Raw genomic sequence first — 19,372 nt, 5'->3', positions numbered from 1 at the left:
GGCACTAATAAAAATGAGCAAATCAGTAGAAAGAATTTTAATAAGGACCAAAGAGAAGGCAGGGAAACAGGCATTGATCTGCAAAGGAGAAAAAAATAGTCTGAACGTGTGGGTTTTCACAAGGATATGTTAAATTTTTATAATTGAGAGCAAAGTCCCCACTAAGGAAAGACCTGCAAGAGAACTCTTTAAACTGCATTGCTAATGAATTACGCTGCTCTGAACTACAGTTTGCACTAAAAATGATAAACTGGGAGGGAAAAGCACAAAGCATGTAAAAGAACAGCACAAAAGGGAAAACAACAGGTTCTGTTCAGCAAAGAACAGAGGGTCTCCTGAGCCTCCCTGTACCTTCACCTTTAGGGTTGCTGTGTTTCTCCAGCCACTGAAATATTTTCTTTTTGGATTAGGACACTCTCAGCGCCCAAAATCTCCCAGCAGAAATGCCCCTTGGCTCAAGGAATTGGGTTACAAAGCACTGGCACAGGCTCTGTGATATTACATGGGCTAAATAGCCGTGATTTCTAGTAAATAAAACCACTCATGGGACAAAGTTTAGGAAGATAAATGGACAAGTTGTTTGTTCAGGTTGTCTGTCTCCTAATCAATAGCCCTTCTGGGACACAATTTTGTTAAAATCTGACCCTTCCTCTTGTATCTGAAATAATAAGACAAAAGCAAATGTCACTAGAAATTCCAACAAATAGATTTCATCCCAAGGCAGGCAGTGAGGGGGTGTGAGTAACCTTCAGAAGCAGTCGATAAAGAAACATAAAGGAGCTCTGTCTCAGTCACCTGCAGTTACTACACTTGAACAGGCAGAGCAGCAAGTCCAGAACTGGGAATTTGGCTGCACTAGTTTGGGACAGAAAGGAAGCAGCATCACCTGCAAATGCAGATGTTCCTCACTGAACTGCTCACCTTCCCCAGTTTGTGAGCATTCCGTGGGAACAATTTTCGGTTCTGCTGTGCAGGTACCTCTTTTACCTCTTTGCCTTTCCTTTCATCTGCCAGTTATCACAGCTGTAGGGGTTTATATCCAGTGCTAAATGCAGAACCATTTCGAATCAACTTCATGCAGGTTTGGGTTGCCTTTTTTTTCTTTGGTTTAGTTGTGGGGGTTTTTTTTCCCCCTGAGAACAGTGAAAACACAGTTCAAAAGCTTTTTGACCTGTATAAACAGAAACACCTGCAACTCCACAGCACCTATTCAGGGTGTCCCAGTGAATGTGTCTCTTCAAACACTGTGTTCTCAGTGTGCTGGAACCTTCAGCTCCTCTGACCTCTCCTTTTTCTTCTACCTGGAGCTTTGTCTGCAACAACACTTCATCTGAGCTACAAAGATTTCTATTTTATATGTCAAGGCAACTCTAGAAAGCTCCATAGTGACCAGAAATCTTACTTCTATGAGAGTGCATGATTCTATGCAGGAATTTGCACGATGCTCCATTTTTTTACCTCTTGACAGCTTTGAAAAATACATATTGATAATTTTTGTGTCATCCTGCTTTAGCAAAAAAAAAAAAATTGAAATATTTTGTTGCTCTAGTTTTAAATCAGAGCTCGGGAAGGATTGTTTCTGAAGCAGGGGCAGAGTACAAGCAGTGATCAAGCACAGCCTCAAGTAGTGATTGCAAAGGAGGTACATTTTTATCAGTATCTGCATGGTTTGTTGTAGACATATGTCAGACGATGGCAAGGAAAGGGGATGTAACACGACAATTACCTCCCTATCATATGGGTAAAAGCCAGACTTGGAGCTGTTCAATATTCCAGCTGATAACATGTAAAGTAGCTACTCAGACTGCAGGAGGGAGAGATGGAAAAGGCAGCAGGTTAATCTCCAGCTCCTCTCAGCACACTGCTGTGCTGTGACTCATATAAGGCTTTGCTTGAGTTACCAAGCCCCAGCGAAGGAGGCTGGACAGTGGAGGGGTTTGTCACACCATGGGAAGGTCTGCAATATTTGTGTACATAACACTCCTGGAAGGAAGCCATCAACATTCTGCCAGAAGCAGAAACAGGCAACATGGTGCTAAACTTTGTTACCTTGTCAACTAACAGAAAATTCAGCTTTTCTCCAGTGGATTTGCATCTTTGGGATGATGTGCTGTTTTTCTCTGTGCAGGGGACCCAGAATAAAAATCGACAAAAAAAAAAAAGGCAGACAAACAGGCAGAAATTATCTGTTATTTCTGAGCATTTAAATACAGTGTTTGTTTTTCCTACAAGTCTGTCAGCCTGCATCTCCAGCTGTGCCTTTGTCTTGCTGTGGGACGTGAAGTTTGAACACTGCAGGGGTCCAGTGCTGAGAACCAGAGAGAGGGCTCACCCAAACACAGGCTGGTTTGGTGGCTGTAGTGTTTGATTGACACGTCCATATAGAAATGATGAGGCATTAAAAAAAACATAAACAACACATTTGGTATTCAGGTTGCTGCTTCTTTTGGAAGTGCATGGAGTTTTCAGCCAGAGATTTCCAGGGAAAAGCAAAGTCTTCATCTGCCTCCGCACCAGCCGTCAGGGGACGAAATCTGTGTGTGGAAAGGATGAGGCCACTGAGCAAATGAATAAATAAGTGTCAAGGTCTGAGAAGGAATGGCATAGAGATAATCCTCTTCCCTTGTAAATCTTTTGTTCCGTGCCAGTGAATTCCTTCATTGCCCAGGTCTTTGCAGCACTGAGCCCCCGTGAAATGTGCGTGTGGGAAGTGAGTTATTGTTCCTCTCTATCCACCATGGAAACATTGCTGGGGACATTAAGAGCTGAGGATACCCCCATGATCACCCCACCTGCTCGACTACTGATGCAGTTATGTGTTAATCCATGAAGGATGGCTGAGGAGCAGTCAATGGAACCGCCTTTTATCCCTGTGGGTTGCACTGAATCACCCCGATTGCTTTGCAGGGGAGGCTCTTGCAGGATTGATGGTGCCTGAAGGATGAACAAAGGTCTCTGCCTGGCTTAAGAGAAGTAACCAGAGACCAGCCATAAAATGATAACTTTTGTACTGTGATAGTCAGGACTTACCTCTTCTACCTGCCCCATAACATCCAGAGATATCACAAGCCCCTGGATGTCCAGGCTGCCCAGGCTGTCCTCTGGCACCAGGAAAACCTGGAGGACCAGCATTCCCAGGGTAACCCTTCGGACCTGGTTTCCCCAGCACAACTTCTCCTGGTGGGCCTGAAGAAGGAGAAGCACTGTAAGCTGTAGTACATCTACTTTAGCTGCTTCAATATAATACCTCTTCTGTATTTTCCTCCATCCTTGGCTGAAAATGGGTCCTGGTTATGAGAATCCAAAATCCACAACATGCCAATGCGGAAAATCACCTTAACCCCATGACCCATCCCAGAGTAACTGCTTTTTGTGGTTTTACATCTCAATTATAAAAATTTAAAAGAATAACAATATGTTTGACCACACTCTCTTGATAGTGCCTGGTTTGTTATGTCAGTGGCAAAGCTCCTGCTGTATGCCAAATCCTAACAGATCACTCACAAACCCTTACGTGTCACGAGCTGAATTTTCAGAGTTTCTATCCCCAGAGCATTTGGCCTTGCATGCAAAAAGGCAGCAAAACTAAAATTCTCTGGATATATCTCAGGTCATTAAAGTGCATCATCACCTGGAAATTGGTACCAGAGAGAAGAAGCTGCCTGAAATAATCTCTTGTGTTTAGCAGAGAGGAACTGTCCAGGATGATGCCAACAGTGCTGGGGGGGGGAAGGCCAGTCCACCCCACCACAATGGTCCTACAGCTGGTTAATGCTTTGAATCTGAGAGCTGGTGGGCATCAGATGGCCCTGCTGGGTTAATGCAAAGAGGTTGTATTCACTCTACCTGTTCTGCCTCTGGGTCCTTGGCTCCCCTCCTCACTGGCTCCAGACATTCCTTTTTCTCCTTTGGGCCCTGGGGCACCTAATTACAGATAAGAGATAAATGTTGCTTCACTGCATTTCAAATTTCACCCTGAATTGGTGCTCCTGCAGTCTCCCCACATGTTGAAGTGGAGTCACAGCCCTTGGCAACACTGAGAAACATCCATTTGCTTTAATTCAGTCTGGGCACCTACTCTCTTGCTGTGACCAAAAGGGCATTGATTTCTTTGATCCAATTAGCATTGATTTGCAGCCTGATATGGGTGGAAATGAACTTTTTTCACAGAGAAATTCACAGTGATAATGTTAGTGCACCAGCCTGAGGGTGAGATCCACCTCTGTGCTCTTCACATGGAGCAGACAAATCACAAAGCTGAACTGCCTCTTCAGCCAGGTGCTGGTTAGTCAGGATTACTGGTTTTGTGTTAAATTAGTCACAAAACCAGCACATCTCAGAGAAACAGGTACATTTTTAGAAAACACAATTTTTGATTGTTTTAAGATGAAAATATTTTGACCAGCCACGTCCTCAAGATGGTTTTACAGTGAGATTCATCTTCTCCCATCTCCAGCTCGACAGGCTGGAAACATCTGCAGGTTGATACTCCCTTTTCTCTGAAGTGACATTTTGATAAGCTTTGCAGATACCAGATAAGGCTGACTAGTGCAGGAGTAAGGAGCTAAACAGCACATTTCTAGTTCCTCAGAGGTGTTAGGACACTGCTGAAACCAATGTTTTTCATTTTATTTTGACAGATAATTACTTGAGCCACTGCCAAACACTGTCTGTGAAAGAGACATCTTCCCACTATTCACTCATTCCTGTGCAATAACTGATGCCACATCTGAGATTACATTAATCTATTTCTTTAGTCATGTGTGAGTCTTTCATTGTTGAAACTACTGCTCCAGAAACCCACTTCCACTTTCAATATTGCTTCAGTTGCTTCATGCCTTCAGTCAGTGCTTTCCAACACTCCTCATTTCTGTCCAAAGGTGATCTGTTCCACCACCATATGCTCACCCAAAGGGCTGTTTCTTTTGCCTTTCTGTAGGTAGAGCCTCCTGCCCTCTAAAATAAAACTCTCCATCCCCCAAAACCTACACTGGCCTTCCTCTCAATGCAAAGCTTGAAAAAACAATGGGCTGCATCTGATTTCTGCCTACTCTTTGAAAAGGGGTGTCTCTTCCCAGAATTGAGAAGTCCAAAAGGAAAACAGCAATGAGATGAGATGATATCATGGATTATCTTCACAGTACTGCTTGAGGCACTGAAATGTTTAGTTAAAGTAGCAAAGATACAGTAAAAAATGTTTACAAAGGCTTCTGTCCATACCTCTCTCTCCTGGATACCCATCTTTGCCTGGCCGTCCAGGGATGCCGTTTTCTCCTCTTTCTCCATTGCTCCCAGGGGGACCTGGAGGACCTGGTGGTCCTGGTTCTCCTGGTTTTACCCTTTCTTCCCACATGGGAACTGGCTTCCTTGCGTGTTCATGAATGAATGAATCAAATTTCAACACATGAGCTGAGAAAGCAAGACAGAAAATTAACATTTCCTTGGCTGGGAAATTCAGAAGAGAGATAAAAATCAGAAGATGTTGTCTGAAAAGGTACTTAAAATGATCAGATAGTGCTAAATAGCTGTCAGTCCAAACTGAGAAAGCCAGAAGATGAAGATGGGCAGCTGAGTCATGACTTTGCTGCCTGACCTTGGTCAAACCTTTATTTCTCTTTGTGCATCACAGCACAGGAGCTTTATTAAAAAAGCATCATCTCAAGAGGAATCAGCACATATCACCAAAAGAATTATTTCTTTCAAATTAGTTTCAAGCTTTCCCATTTAAGAAATAAAGAAGCCTCTGCAAAATACTAAAGGATGCTGCAAAGAAATATTTCACAGGTCTCTGTGCCAGTGCCACCCAATAAAGCAGCACTTAGAGCCTGCAATGGGACATTTGTTATGCACAGTGCTCAGCACAGCACAGGATGGAGGAGCTCCTGGGGTCACTTACAGCTTCATGCTGTCTCTCCTCTGTTTTTTTCACTACTGGTGAGTCATAAAACCATAGAATGACAGAATGGTTTGGGTTGGAAGGGACCATAAAGATCATCTTGTTCCACCCCCCTGCCACAGGCAGGGACACCTTCTGCTAGACCAGGTTGTTCCAAACCCCATCCAACCCAGCCTTGAACACTTGCAGGGATGGGGAGTCCATAACTTCTCTGGGGAACCTGTCAGGGCCTCACCACCTTCACAGAGAAAAATTTTTTCCTAATGTCTGAAATAAATCTGCTCTCTTGCAGCTTAAAGTCATTCCCCTGTGCCCTGTCACTACAGGAGCTGGGCTGGTTATACTCACTCTGAATCATCCGCTCACAAGCCTGGCTAACAAGCTGGTAAATTGTGGCCAAGGACTGTGGTTCCCCCTGAAATGAAGCATTTTTTTTTTTTAAATGAAGAAAAAAGGGAAGCATTAATATCTTTTATAAAGGATCGATATCATAGTTCATGATGGCTTTCTGCACATTCATTTCCTCAGCTTGAGTTTCAGAGATATTAATTGCTGTGAAATGCGGCTCTGTTTATTTATCACAAAGCTCTGAAACCAGAAAATTGAAATTGGAAACATCAATAATTGCTTTTCTCCTGCACATCAAAAAAGCCCAGACCGAATCTAAATAATTACTGAAGCTACTAAAAAAGGGAGAGCAAATTTCACCCTCAAATTTTATCAAAAAAGATGCTAAGTCTATAACTCAGTGTTCTGTGATATGTAAAACATTTAGTATGATCAGATATTACAACATCCTATCTTTGACACAATCTTTTATGAATATTGATTCTTACTGTTACTGTATTCTGAATAAATCATATGTGAGGGGCCCTCTAGAAAGTTCGAGTAAAGTAAAGAAAAGTGATAAAAATTCAAAAAAAAATGCTTAAAAATAAACTCTGGCTCTGTGAAAATTCATACCTAATGCACTGTGTACTTCCAGAAACATTTATAAAACATGCATGTCTGGCTGGATCACAGTGCAGAATACCCAGACTTTAAAATCTGCTCTGCACAACAACCAAGGGAGGGGGAAATGGAAAGTTCCACTGGAAAAGAAAAAAAAACAAAGCAAAAAAACCCAAAGAAAGTATAGAAAAGGAAAAGCTGGTGGGATTGGGAGGAGAATGGTTTTAAAAATTATAATACTGTGGCATTAACTTGAGACAAAAGCACCTCAGCCCCTTCTGAAGCCTAATTTGCATAAGCCAGTCTTGGCAATGAACCTCAGACTCCTAGAAAGTCATGGGGTTTCTACTTAACCAAAAGTCAGGATGAGAAAAATTTCATTTCCCAACAAAACAACCTTCCAAGGCAGCGTGGATGCCCTGACCTCCAAGGTTCTGTGCTGGGGCACAGCTGACAATTACTACAAATGAGTCCTCTCATGCAATGCATTAAAACAGAACAATTGGGAGAAGCCAAGCGGGTTTGTTTTTTCCTCTTCAGCAAAGAATGGATTTTTCTGTTGACATTTCTGCTTCATTACTACAAATGATACTAAGGAGCTCCTGACTGCTGTGGGATTATTTATATCTCACCAGCACAGCCCGTGCAGGTGAATGAGAAGGCAACAAGCAAAAGGTACATGAAGTTATTCAGCACTAGAAGTTTGGCTCATATTTGTAAGCAAAGGTTGCAAATCAGGTTACCACATCCACTCTTTTGAGTGTAGGATACAGTGACAGTGTTACCTGGCACCAGAAAAACTCACTTTCTCTCCTCTTTCTCCTTTTGGACCTGGCAGCCCCTGTAGGGGGAAAAAAATAAGATAAAGAAGTCTAGGGAAAGGAAGAGCAGAAAAAAACCCCCCAAAAATAAATAAATGGGGATATGGGTTACATTAGTGGGACACGGAGCACAAAGTTTGTTTCTCACAGTTTTGTTGTTTGCTTGACCTCATGACAGTGACTAGAAGAGCTTTAAGTCCGTAAGAACATTTTGTTTTCCTTTTAAAGAAAAATAAGCAGTAACTGGAGTAGTGGCATAAGCACCAACAACAGGGATGCAGAAATTTCTCAGATGCAATCTTAGAATAGATTTCCCAACAGGGAAGGTGGTTTTATCATCTGAGAAAAAGAAATACCTGTGACATCTTGATCTGTGGCTGCACCTACAAGCCCAACCCTGGCTATGCCAGCTCAGGACAGACTCCCTCCCTTTATTCTAGAATCTTACACGAGAAGTTCACTTGGCTGTTGGATTTTGTGTAGCCTGTGAATCTACAGAGGGCAAAGGGAGGTGGGATTTGTCGAATGCTTTATCAACAGTTTAGTAGCCTGGGCTTTGTGTCCAGACACCTGCTTAAGAAGGATGAGAGTGAATTCAAACTATTCTTTAGACCCTGGGGGAGAGCTGCTGTGGGAACAGCTTGTTTCCACTCAGGTATTCCATGTCTTGGCCTTCTTTGATACCCAAACCCAGAAACTTACTGTTGGCCCAACATCACCCGGAGGTCCCTTCTCGCCACTGCTGCCTCGGGTGCCCGTCGCTCCTTGGAAACCCTGCAGAGAATACAAATTAAAAATCCAATTATTTCCTTTCTTCTTTTTCTGTTCAAGGAGCTCCAGGGGCACCAGCAGTAAGATCTTAGAGGACTCTAGCAAGGGCACTGCAGCCTTAAGTTTCCTGTCAGTACCTCACCCATCCCTGAGCCCGATGTTAAGAGGATATTGTGTGTGAGTCATGTTCACATCATTTCCTATTACTGTCTTAATTATGGCCAAGCCAGCAAAGCTGAGTTTTACCAACAAACTGCAATGTAGTTTATACCCTACAGGCTTTAGATCCTTCATTATATATTCAGATTTAGACATAGCCTAAAGCACAACCCTTTTCTTGAGCCTCCCAATACTATGTGGTTGTTTTCTTTTTCCTTTAAGACCTGTGTTGGCCTCTAATACTTTTCAACAGTAACAGCAGCTTAGAGAGTGGTCATCTGTCAAGTCATCTATCAAGTCATTTGGAGACTTAAAGGGAAGAAAAAAAATAAGCCAAAACCAACTAGCAAAAATATATTGTTTTATAATTCTCCAGCTATTACATTTAAGCTCAGTAGAGATTAACAACTGTTCTGAACAGTGAACATAAAAGAAGTCTTCAAGGCACCAGAACAGCTTTCAGAGCCTCCTCTGAAGGCTACAGTGCTTTCCTTGTATTCAGAAAGCCGAGGTTCAACCCTGCCAGCTTCACATCTTCCCAGGATGAGCAAGTCAAAGTTATGAGCTGAATTCAACCTTAGCTCCCATAAATATAACTTAGCACAACTGCTGCCAAATTCCTTGTAATTGAGCAGTGAGACTCAGCTGTGGGAATCAGTAACTTATCAGGTCCACCATCCATCAACTAAACCCAAATTTGGTTCAGTTTCCCATGTAAAATGAAATGTACCTGTGGTGCCTTCAAATTAGCAGATGTAAATCAATAGATCTTAAGGTTCTGCTACTCTGGGCACAGCAGAGTGCGATACACTTACCTACATCCAGCCCTGGCAGCAGGTATTGGCAGTGGTGTGGGGAGTAAACCTTTCACACCTGCCTCCATCCTCCAGCTCCTGCTGATTTCAGTCTAGCAAGCCAAATTACTTCAAACTCAACCAACAGTTGGAAAACAGTGGCACCGGGAAAGCCAAAATAGCAAAACAAGCATCTCATTGCTGGGATAAATCTTCCTCAGGGCTTGCCAGAAGAAGCCAAGGTTTTTCTTCTTACACAGAGAGTGGCAGGGGCAGTTGTCACCTGCCCAATGTGCCAGATATTCCCCATGGTGCCCCAAGAAGGGTTTTTGTCCTGACACTTCCAAGAGAAACCCCGAGATTCTGCTGAGGAAGAGATTCTGGCATGGATCACTCTTAATGAGTACTCACCCTTGGTCCAGGAGGTCCTGGAGGCCCAGCTGTGCCTTCTAGTCCCCTCACCCCCTGCAAAGCCAAATCCAGTCATTTACTAATGAAAGAATTCTAACAGACCTCATAAGCAGTGAGATGGTTTTTCCATGTGCTGCTTTTAACAGGAACTTGCTAAGAATGGGTAAAAAATGCATCTACCAAACAGCAAGAAAGGTGGCACCTGCTCAAATTTGGCCAAACCTGAGATGAGCCCATTTCTTGACCCAATCTCTCTGGCTTTGTGAAAAGACTGTTCACTTCTGCACTGAGTGCATTGGGAGAACTGGATGTTTTGTACACTCACAGCAGATTTTTAGGCACCGGTGAATGAATACTCAGAGGTGAGGTGTTTTACCTTTGCACCTTGAAGTCCATCCCTGCCTGGAGCTCCCTGCACACCAGGAATGCCCTGTGAATCAGAATTGCTGGATAAAGTTGGCATCTGATTATCATTGCCCTAATTCATCTTGTGACAGTGGACAGAGGAAAAAGATGGAAAAAGAAACAGTTATTCTTTAAACAGAGCAAGGACTGTTATCCCAGCTTTAGTTCCATTATATCTGGCTTCCAGATAGGTCTGTCTTTCTTTCCCCAGCTGACTCAGTTTCCCTTAGGAAAGTGATGACACTGAAAAATGAAAGGCAGTTCCCAAGCAGACAACAGCAACAGCTCTATGGCTTTTCAGTCTTGTTTAAAATAGTTACTGGGACAAAAGGACAAATCTTTGGGACAAGTAGAAGAAATGGTGTCTTTCATTACCTGCATGCCAGGACTTCCAGTGTCTCCTTTCTCTCCTTTAATTCCTGGTGGTCCCTTGGTTTAAAACAGAAGCATTCAGTTAGGCACATGGCAGCAGCACCCTTTAAGGCAAACAGCATCCTGCTGCTCCACATCCACATCCCAGGTTGCTCCTGCTCCCTGCAGGGTAATTTGCAGCCACAGCATGTGAGTGGGGATTCTGCCATCCCAGACATGCATGCAGAAGCTACTCCCTGCCAAGCAATGATGATCACTGGAAAGGAAAGTGCCTGAATATTCATAGAATATCCTGAGTTGGAAGGGACCCCACTGGGCTGTTTTCAATAAAAGCCCATTAGTGAGAATCTGGACAAAAGCAGGCTTTGGCCGGAATGAAAAAGTGCAGGGCCTCATCAGCACAAAAAATATTGATTGTCATCTCTCCCTGGTGCAGCTGTTCAGCTGCTTGTAAGGATGATGTAAATACACAGATCACAGCATTGAGACACCCATTTCTGAGACATGTTCTCATTGCAGAGAGCAAGTAACAAAAGAAGGCAGTGGAAGAGATCACATACCACAGGACCCTGAACTGTGATTCCTTGGGAACCTGGAGAGCCTTGCTGGCCACTGGGACCTGCTGGTCCTACTTGTCCAGGTGGGCCTGGTTCACCCTAAAACCAAAGACAAGAAAAGAATCATAAGGAAAGGAAGTGTTTAGTGCCTGCTCTCCTCATGGGCTGCACTGCTGACCTGGTTCAGCATTCACCATCTACGGGATTCAAGATAAAGGTAGGACAGTGAGGGGATCTCTAGTAACCTCAGCTGCCTTTGCCTTTTAGGTCTATGGTTTTGGTTCATCTGTCATGAGAGCAGAGAGCAAAGCTGCAGAGGGTGCTTTGCAGAACATGATTCACCTTCCCAAGCAGCAGGTCATTCCTGTTATTCAAGATGGTCTGAGAACAAAGGGAAATGTTCCTTAACCCATAGCTGAGATCTGCATCTGTTCTCATTCCTTCCCCAGAATCTTTCCCCTCTAACCATGCTGCTTTCCCAGAGGTCATCCCAAAGAAGGTGACCAGTGGGCTGCTCTGGCTCTGCCCTGTGTTCATCCATGGAGCCATGAACACTTGCACCAGGGTTTGCTGCCATCCCCAAGGTGTGGGGATTGAGACCCAGCCATTCCTCAGGGCTCCTCCTGAGGGCTCTGTGTGGTTCTTGCTCTGCCTCCCTCCTCACTTTGCTCTGCCCCAGAGCAGTATCACCCTGTCTGGTCCAGAGTCTTGGCACCCAGAACAAGCACAGCACAAAGAGTGACCATTTTCCAGCACAGCTGCTCTCAGAGGACATCACTGACCACGTATATTGCCTTAATTCAGCACAGTTGGGCTCATCATCTCTATTTCCAAAGCCCAACTGAGCATTTAATTCATAATAAGTGATGCCATCCTTCACAATGCACCATTAAGGCTCTGTTTGGGCTCAGCTTGGTGCAGTGAGACAGTCCCCAGCCTAAGGAGTCCAGCTCAGACCAGGAATGAACTCACCCAGCTGCACTAACAGAGGGTCTGCACTCCTGCTCCCACATATCCCGAAGCAAACAAAGCCAGAAGTAGTGCTGAGTATCAGGACTCACCTTGGGTCCTGGCTCCCCCTGCTCCCCCTGAGGTCCTCTCCTCCCAGGGCTGCCCTGCCAGTGGGACACAAAGAACATCATCATATTTATTGCACTGTAGCCAGGAGCCTGGGGGACAGAACTTGGTGCACTTTGCTGCACACAGTGAAAGGTGTTTCCTGCCCCACAGAGGTCACAGCAAATAGGAACAAGCAGAAAATTAATCAAGTCATCCAGGAAACGTGGAAAAGGGAAGAAGAAAGGAACAGCACATCCCCTTGGTGACCAGCAGTGGGAACTCTGCGCTCACCTCCAGCAGGGAGAGATGGAGTTTCAAACTTTCCAACCTCCCTCCAATTCCCCCAGCAAATCCATCCTGGGACAACATCACATATGAACATGGGAACACACTTGAGAAGAAAAAGAAGGAGTGCTCGCACCTACAGCCCTTTGGGACTCTGTTGGGTTTTATACTGTCACCCCGAGAGCAGAGACGTGCTGAGATCAGGACAGCAACCAGCTCTGGGAGACCTGGCTCAGCTCTGCCTAACTGCTGTGTGGGGAGAGGAAACAATCCTTCTGGCATGAACTAATATTGTGTGAATTTTTGACATCTGAATCTGAAAGTTGCTATTCCTGAGTCTAAAAAAACACTGGATTTGTTTGAATTGAGGAGCACCTTTGGGAAAGGTGCTTTCAGAAGTGCCCAGAAAGTCATTTCACAAGTCAGCTGGATCTGGTCAAAAACCCTCATTATGGCAGCAGTGAATACAAGGTGGGACATAGTCCTGCTAACTGGAATTTTAAAAATAGCAATGAGTGCTGTTGTAACTGCAGCAAATTACCAAGGGTTTAGTGGTGTGAGGATAAGGTTATGTGTCGAAACCCGATTTCCTCTAATGCTTTAAAGAGTCCTGCTCTTTAAGGAGTTGTCAGTGGAGATGCTCAAACCACAGGGCAATGCAAGTGGTAATTACACACTTAGGATATTGGAGCAAACTGTGACAGTGGAGTGTGCTGTTAATTAAACTTCCACCGGAATGAGCAAGTAATTACTCTGCAATGAGAAGCTGTTCCTTGCACGGAACTGAACTCACAGCTAAACCACAGGGCAATGCAGGAGGTGATCTGAGACCTTTTCACTTGAGAAAGGAGGCAAATGCTTTTTTTAATGGTTATTTTCCAGGAGAAAAGCAACTGGAGTGGTTGAACTGAGGTGCTCTGGATAGACTGTCGGGTTTCAGCTGTTTTGTGCAAATAAAATGTTTTCCCCCAAACTTTCAAAATGCAAATTTTTTGATAACTGCTTCCTAGTGTTTAACTGGAATATTTTCTCCTGCGATTTAAGCCCATGGTGACTTTCCTGCATCCATAATGGATAGGGTAGAATATTGCATTTGCCCTTTTTTCCTGAGCATATTACATATGTAATGACTGCTTTCTCTTCCCCCTCATCTCCTCAGGGTTTTCTCACAAGAGACATTCACTGAAAAGAAAGAGAGCTTTGGGGACAGATAGGATTGCAAAGTCTCCCCTTTCTCTTTACACTGCCCACCCACACAGACACTTAAAACAGTCCAGTTTAACATACTATCCACACAGGAAGGTTTTGTGGTGGGTTGAGGATTTTTTTTTTAAATTTAGAGAGTTTCAGAGCCTACAATCTATGACATCTCTGCAGACACGAAGGGTGATCTGTCCTCCTCTCCTAAGAGGATTAACGTGGTACCAGGAACTGCTCAGCCTGTTCCCAGCTGCAGCTGTTGCATTGCCAGCTCACCATCTCCCCGTTTCATCAGCATCTGAAATCTGAAGGGCAGCTCTCAGACCTGCCCTGGCACGAGTAGGACCTCAAAGCTCCCCAAGATAGGATGAGAGGAAGTGGCCTCAGTTTGCACCAGGAGAGGTTCAGGTTAGGTATGAGGGTAAATTTCTTCACCAAAATGGTTTTCAAGCATTGGAACAGGCTGCTCAGGGCAGGGGTGGAGTCACCATCCCTGCTGGGATTTAAAACATGTGTACACGTGGCACTTGGGGACATGGTTTAGTGGGCTTGGCAGTGCTGGGTTAATGAGTGGATTCAATGATCTTAAGGATCTTTTCCAACCTGATTGATCCTGTGACTCTAAAGCCTTATGGAGCCCCAAGAGCACTTCCCTCATGCCCGTAATGCCCCAAAACCATGAAGCTACAGCAGCCTTTGCAATATTTTGCGTGGAAGGGTGAACTCACAGGAGGCCCTGGAGGTCCTGGCAAGCCTGGACGGCCAGAAGTACAAGAGCAGGCAGGAGCCAAGGTAGGGCAGGTCTCCTCATCCCTCTGAAATGGAATCAAACCAAAGGGTCATGAGCAGCTGCATAGCAAGAGCAGGAGGGATCACAAGTAACATATTCAGTGTTTCAAAATTCAGTCTTTCAGTTAAAGAAAAGCAGAATTTTTTTTCTACTCCACTGAGATTTTTGCGAGCAATCAAGTGCTTTATTTTTCTGTCAAATAACAAGTTAAGACAAAAAAACCCCAATGAACCATCCCTGCCTGTAATGTGCAAAACACATGCTGGAAGATAATTTTTCTCCTTGCTAAGTATTTATACACTCCATAAAGCAGCTTTCTGTGTTGAGAAGAAAAGTGCAAGCAAGAGTGGGAGATGTTGTGCCTCAGGGCTGAGATGGCAGCAAAGCTGCAGGGCTGTCAGGGCTGCTGTCACGGATGAGGTCGTGACAGGAGGCACAGACACTGCACCAGGATTTGGTGCAGGATTTCTTTTTGAAGCAAACACAGTTCTGCTTACTTCACCAAGAAACACACTGATGTTATTCCCAAGAGAAGAGGAAAAAAAATATTTTCCTTCCTGAGTCTGTCAAAATCATTCACAGTGTCAGTTCAGTGCCATGGACTTGTTCCATCATCTCCAGTTTCCTGTCAATAAGCTGAGTGGTCCCTCTTGTCTTACCAGTGCAGGGAGATCACAGCATCTGTCTTCCTCTGCCCCTGTGCTGCTGCACAAGATCTTCAAAGACTGCAGCTGGAACTGGGAAAAAGAGAGAGTTTTATAAGAAAGTACCATTGGCACCCACCATCCATCACCAAACCTCATGAAGTTCAAGTGACAAAAAAAATCTTCAGTGATGATTTCCCAGGACTCTTCCATATGATCCCATCTATAATTGTGCCACAAAAAAACCACAACATGAAAAGTATCCCCAGATATTGAGTGTTCTCCAAGCCCTCAGGTCTCTGTCTTGCTAAGCAAGCCAAGGAGCAGCTTCACAGCAGCAAAGACAAGTCTCCAGTTTACTCACAGCCTTGCAATAGCAGCAGGTTCTCAAGTAATTGGGCTTCAGCATCACCAAAATGTGAAAGCAGACTTTGATTTATTCCCCTTGGGGGTGTGGAGATAAGAGTAAATGTGGCAGCAGCATTTCCCAGGGCAGATGTGACCCCTTCCCAAGAAATCCCAACCTGTCTCTCTCGCTGCATCTCTAACAACCAACACATCTTCCCATTCTGATTAACAAAGGAGCACACAAAGCCAAACAAAATAATGAGGCAGAGATTATTTTTTCTTTCCTTGACACCATTTCTCATCTTTTTTTTTTTTCTTTTGCTTCATGCATTTAACAACGAGCAACCTGTACAGCCCAGGGAGGGTGACAGGCAGCATATGGATATAGATGAGCCCTGTAGATCAAGTGGCATTTAAAGATATCTTAAATTAAATGAGGCTCCATGATAACCAGTAATGAGACACTCTGTCTTCTCAAGGGCAGCAGAGCTGTGGAAGATGTGAAACATTTCTGGGCTGGAACGGCAGTGGGAGTAGGGGCAGCACAAAGCTGTTCATTACTTGGTTAGACCTGCCTAGCTGAGCTGCTGGCAGGGAGAATTTGGGAGGGATGAGGAAAGCACAGATTCCTGCCTTCTTTGCCACAGACTTGTGATCAGATTGCTACAGAATTTATTTAGGAATTAAGTGAATAATTTTTGAATACCAATGTCACTTGATTTGTTTTACAGTGGACCCCAGAGTTTACAGGCATTTCCAGTGTCCATTTCTTTCTGGGTATATCTCAGTTTGCAGCTGGGAAGGCACGTGGGACAAACTGATTTTAAGTGCTGCCTTAAGGCAAGGGAAGTTATAAATCACCTGATGAGCTGTTTTCCCATGGACTTATGATCTAAGAGCAGAGCCAAGGAGTAAAACCTTCACATCAGTGGTGAATGATTTCCGACAGCCCCAGCAGCATGTTGTGAGTGATGAACTTGTCACTGATTGTGCACATAATTAACACTCCTGATTTGGGGAGTAAGTATGGAACAGACTGCCAGGAGAAGGCATACAGGGGTGTTTTTGTCCTGAGGACTGTGCACTGGGCTGTCTCAGGGCAGGACACTGAGTCCACACGTTCCCTTGTCCTTTCCCCTGGCAGTGCTGTGTGAGGCAGTCAGGACAAACCCACAGGCTGGCACACACTGTTTGGGTTGTTTTCTTTTCCAAGCAGCAGCTGATAAAGAGTCTCTATACTGACGATTATTTTCCTTTCATTTGCATGCAGATAGGCAAGTCCAAACACACTGGAGACTGAGGCGCATCCAGCCCTGCTGCCTTCAGTCACCAGCATTTCCCCACATCACTCCATGGGGGCTGACGAGCACAACCTCCCCTTGCAGAAGCAATTCCCAAACCCTCCTGTCTCCTTCAGCATCTCAGTGCAGGAGCTGCGCTTCCCCAGTCCCCAGAGGATGCAGCCAGCAGAAGGCACCTCTGGGACACGCTCACGCTGCTGCTTGTGATCACCATCCCCAAACCCAGGCAGGAGGCGGGAGGGACGAACGCGCTCTCCCGGTGCTGGGAAAGCTCATTAAAATCACAGGGATCAGCGGGATCAGGGCACGGCTGTGCGTCACAGCGGTGTTGGGAGGCACTCAGAGAGACAGTGCTGTGAGATGGCTCTCCTCTCCATCTGCCCACCCCAGCCAGATCCAAATGGAGCCCCCCCATCCTCCGGCAGCGCACAGCGCCGGCACTCACCGGTGCAGACCCGCTCCTGGGTCCTCTGGTCCTGGTCACTTTTCCCAGCATGGTGAAGCCGGCGGTGGAGATGCTGCCGACGGTGTTGATGGGTTTCTCTGCTATTTTCTTACAGTCCAGATAGAGTTTGATCTTGAAGTGGCTCACGGCCACGTGCACCTGGGCAGCAGGTGGAAAAAGGTGTGTTGGAGCTCTGTGACGAGATGAGGGAGTCTCTTACAGACAGTAATGCCTTCTGCCCACTTCCCAGATTGCTGCTGTTGATCCCCTCACCTTTCCTCGGGAGAAGCCTTTCTGGAACTGTGATATTAAATACCTCAATCTTCAGAACTAGCTGAATAATGACCCTGCCCACAGATACTGATGGAAAGTGCTCATTGCACATTTGGGTGCAATACCTTTTCTCTGAAGACCTAGACAGCCAAAACCCCCACCCTGCTATGAGTGATAAAGTGGCTTTCTCACAAAGCTGGATTCTTTTTTTTCCCCTTCTTCCAGCACTAAATGATCACCAAAACCCAAAATTGAAAAAAAAAAGAAAAAATTGATTTTTCATTTTTCCCTCATTATTAAGACCTAAAACCACCTCAATTTTGGAGTTTCTGGGGAAAAAGGGAATCAATATGTGGAAATTACGTTTTGATCACAACATAAACCTAAATGCTTTACAATTATAACTTTCAGCATATCAAAGAGGTCTGTCAGTTCCCTGGCAATCGGGATGCAAAGCATTTGGATAATCACTCCTCACTTTGAACAATACACATTGCTGGCATAACACTCCCAGACCAGAGTGGGATTCTGAGCCACATTTCTCCCTCTTTTGATAAGGACCTTATGAAAGCTCCCATAGAATATCTTCTTCACTTCCTGCTGGTCAAAGGATACTTCCTGTAAATCAGCCTTGTAGTCATGATTGAAATAGGTCAAGGATTTCTTAGTGGCTACAGGGGAAATAAATAACAGCTTAGAATTAAAAGAGAAATTGATTTCATCCACAGACACAATAGTAAATAATTAGACTTAAATAAGGTGGAAGATTTAGTATACTATCATGAAATACTTCTAAACAATGGAAAACAACATGTAAAAATAAAGAATAGGTTACAAGCAGAATGAAAATGAAAATATGTCTTTTAATTGTGCTTCAAGGCAGTATTTTAAATGCAAGGAAGGCAGCAACGGGAAATCTTCCCACAAAACCACTGCTGAGTAACAAAACCATTAAAACTTTCCAAGTGAACGCCAAAGCGAGTTCTGCTGCTCACAAAATGCATGCAAATACCTGAATTTAATGTATTCAACAAGAAACCTTACGGTCAAGGTTAACCCCCAGGAGGGGCTGGAAGTCCTCGTCCGTTATCTGCCACACGGCAAAGGGCTCCTTGGGGGTCTCGGGCAGGAGGCGCAGGAGGATGCTGATGGTGTGCTCGGGTGGGATGGCAAAGAGGTGGATGTCACTGCAACGAGACGAGCCAAGGAAACATCAAGTGACTTAAATCAACAGGCAACATCCTCCAGGCAGGGCTCATCCAGCCTGTTTCCTGGGCAGGGTGGCCTGGAAAAGCTTTGCTGCCGAGAGTTGATCATGATACGCCTGGAAAGAGCCTGGACCCTGTTTGTGCCTCCCTCTCAGGCTGCTGAGGTCTGTGCTGAGCGATGAGCACTCGTGGGCCTTCCCCTCATGCCTGGGGGATGCTCAGGTCAGTGTCAGTCCCTCACTGCCAGAGCTGCCTTAGGGAATGCCAAGGCACAGCGAGTGCAGCTTTAATGCTTTCCAAAATAGAGCCCAGCAGAGGCTTACAAAACACCCCTGCCAGGTTCCAAAACACTACGCCAGGTCTCCTTTTCAAGAAGGAGGAATGATTGCCATATATCATGGGGTGAATCTTTAAACTCTTGGCTTAGGAACATGGTTTAGTGGTGGACCTGGCAGTGTTAGGTTAAGGGGTGGACTCGATGACCTTAGAGGTTTTTTCCAACCTTGATGATTCTGTTAGTCTAAATCAGTGTAAATACCCTTCAGGGGTAAGCACTGAGCCCACAGAGAAGCCCCCAGTGGGTCCCCACATCCCAGCTGCAGGATTTAGGCTCAGCAGCAGTGAGAGGATACAAGGCAACTGAGGAAGGTCACATTGGTTATGCCTGAAACATGCCTGTAAT

The 19,372-nt window shown here is 44.9% G+C and overlaps 1 protein-coding gene across 1 annotated transcript in view; it reads right to left on the bottom strand.

Annotated features, from left to right (window-relative positions):
* Positions 1-2,174: 2,174 nt before the first annotated feature.
* The window catches only part of COL20A1 (collagen type XX alpha 1 chain), a 51,262-nt gene continuing 34,064 nt past the window's right edge, over positions 2,175-19,372 (bottom strand). The window contains exons 24-40 of the mRNA XM_017833160.1: positions 18,527-18,669; positions 18,044-18,153; positions 17,210-17,368; positions 15,131-15,208; positions 14,410-14,496; positions 12,199-12,252; positions 11,141-11,236; positions 10,584-10,637; positions 10,180-10,233; positions 9,804-9,857; positions 8,371-8,442; positions 7,653-7,688; positions 6,245-6,311; positions 5,221-5,409; positions 3,847-3,924; positions 3,031-3,186; positions 2,175-2,534 (exon numbers count right to left, since the gene is read on the bottom strand). Of these exons, the coding sequence (XP_017688649.1) occupies positions 2,521-2,534; positions 3,031-3,186; positions 3,847-3,924; positions 5,221-5,409; positions 6,245-6,311; positions 7,653-7,688; positions 8,371-8,442; positions 9,804-9,857; positions 10,180-10,233; positions 10,584-10,637; positions 11,141-11,236; positions 12,199-12,252; positions 14,410-14,496; positions 15,131-15,208; positions 17,210-17,368; positions 18,044-18,153; positions 18,527-18,669 (1,501 nt within the window). The 3' untranslated portion in view covers positions 2,175-2,520. The remainder of the gene's footprint in view (positions 2,535-3,030; positions 3,187-3,846; positions 3,925-5,220; positions 5,410-6,244; positions 6,312-7,652; positions 7,689-8,370; positions 8,443-9,803; positions 9,858-10,179; positions 10,234-10,583; positions 10,638-11,140; positions 11,237-12,198; positions 12,253-14,409; positions 14,497-15,130; positions 15,209-17,209; positions 17,369-18,043; positions 18,154-18,526; positions 18,670-19,372) is intronic.

This window comes from Lepidothrix coronata, unplaced genomic scaffold, assembly GCF_001604755.1.
Source record: "Lepidothrix coronata isolate B3197 unplaced genomic scaffold, Lepidothrix_coronata-1.0 Scaffold212, whole genome shotgun sequence".
NCBI lineage: Eukaryota > Metazoa > Chordata > Aves > Passeriformes > Pipridae > Lepidothrix > Lepidothrix coronata.
The sequence above is the reverse complement of the archived record's forward strand: the minus strand, read 5'-3'. Positions and strand labels throughout refer to the sequence as shown.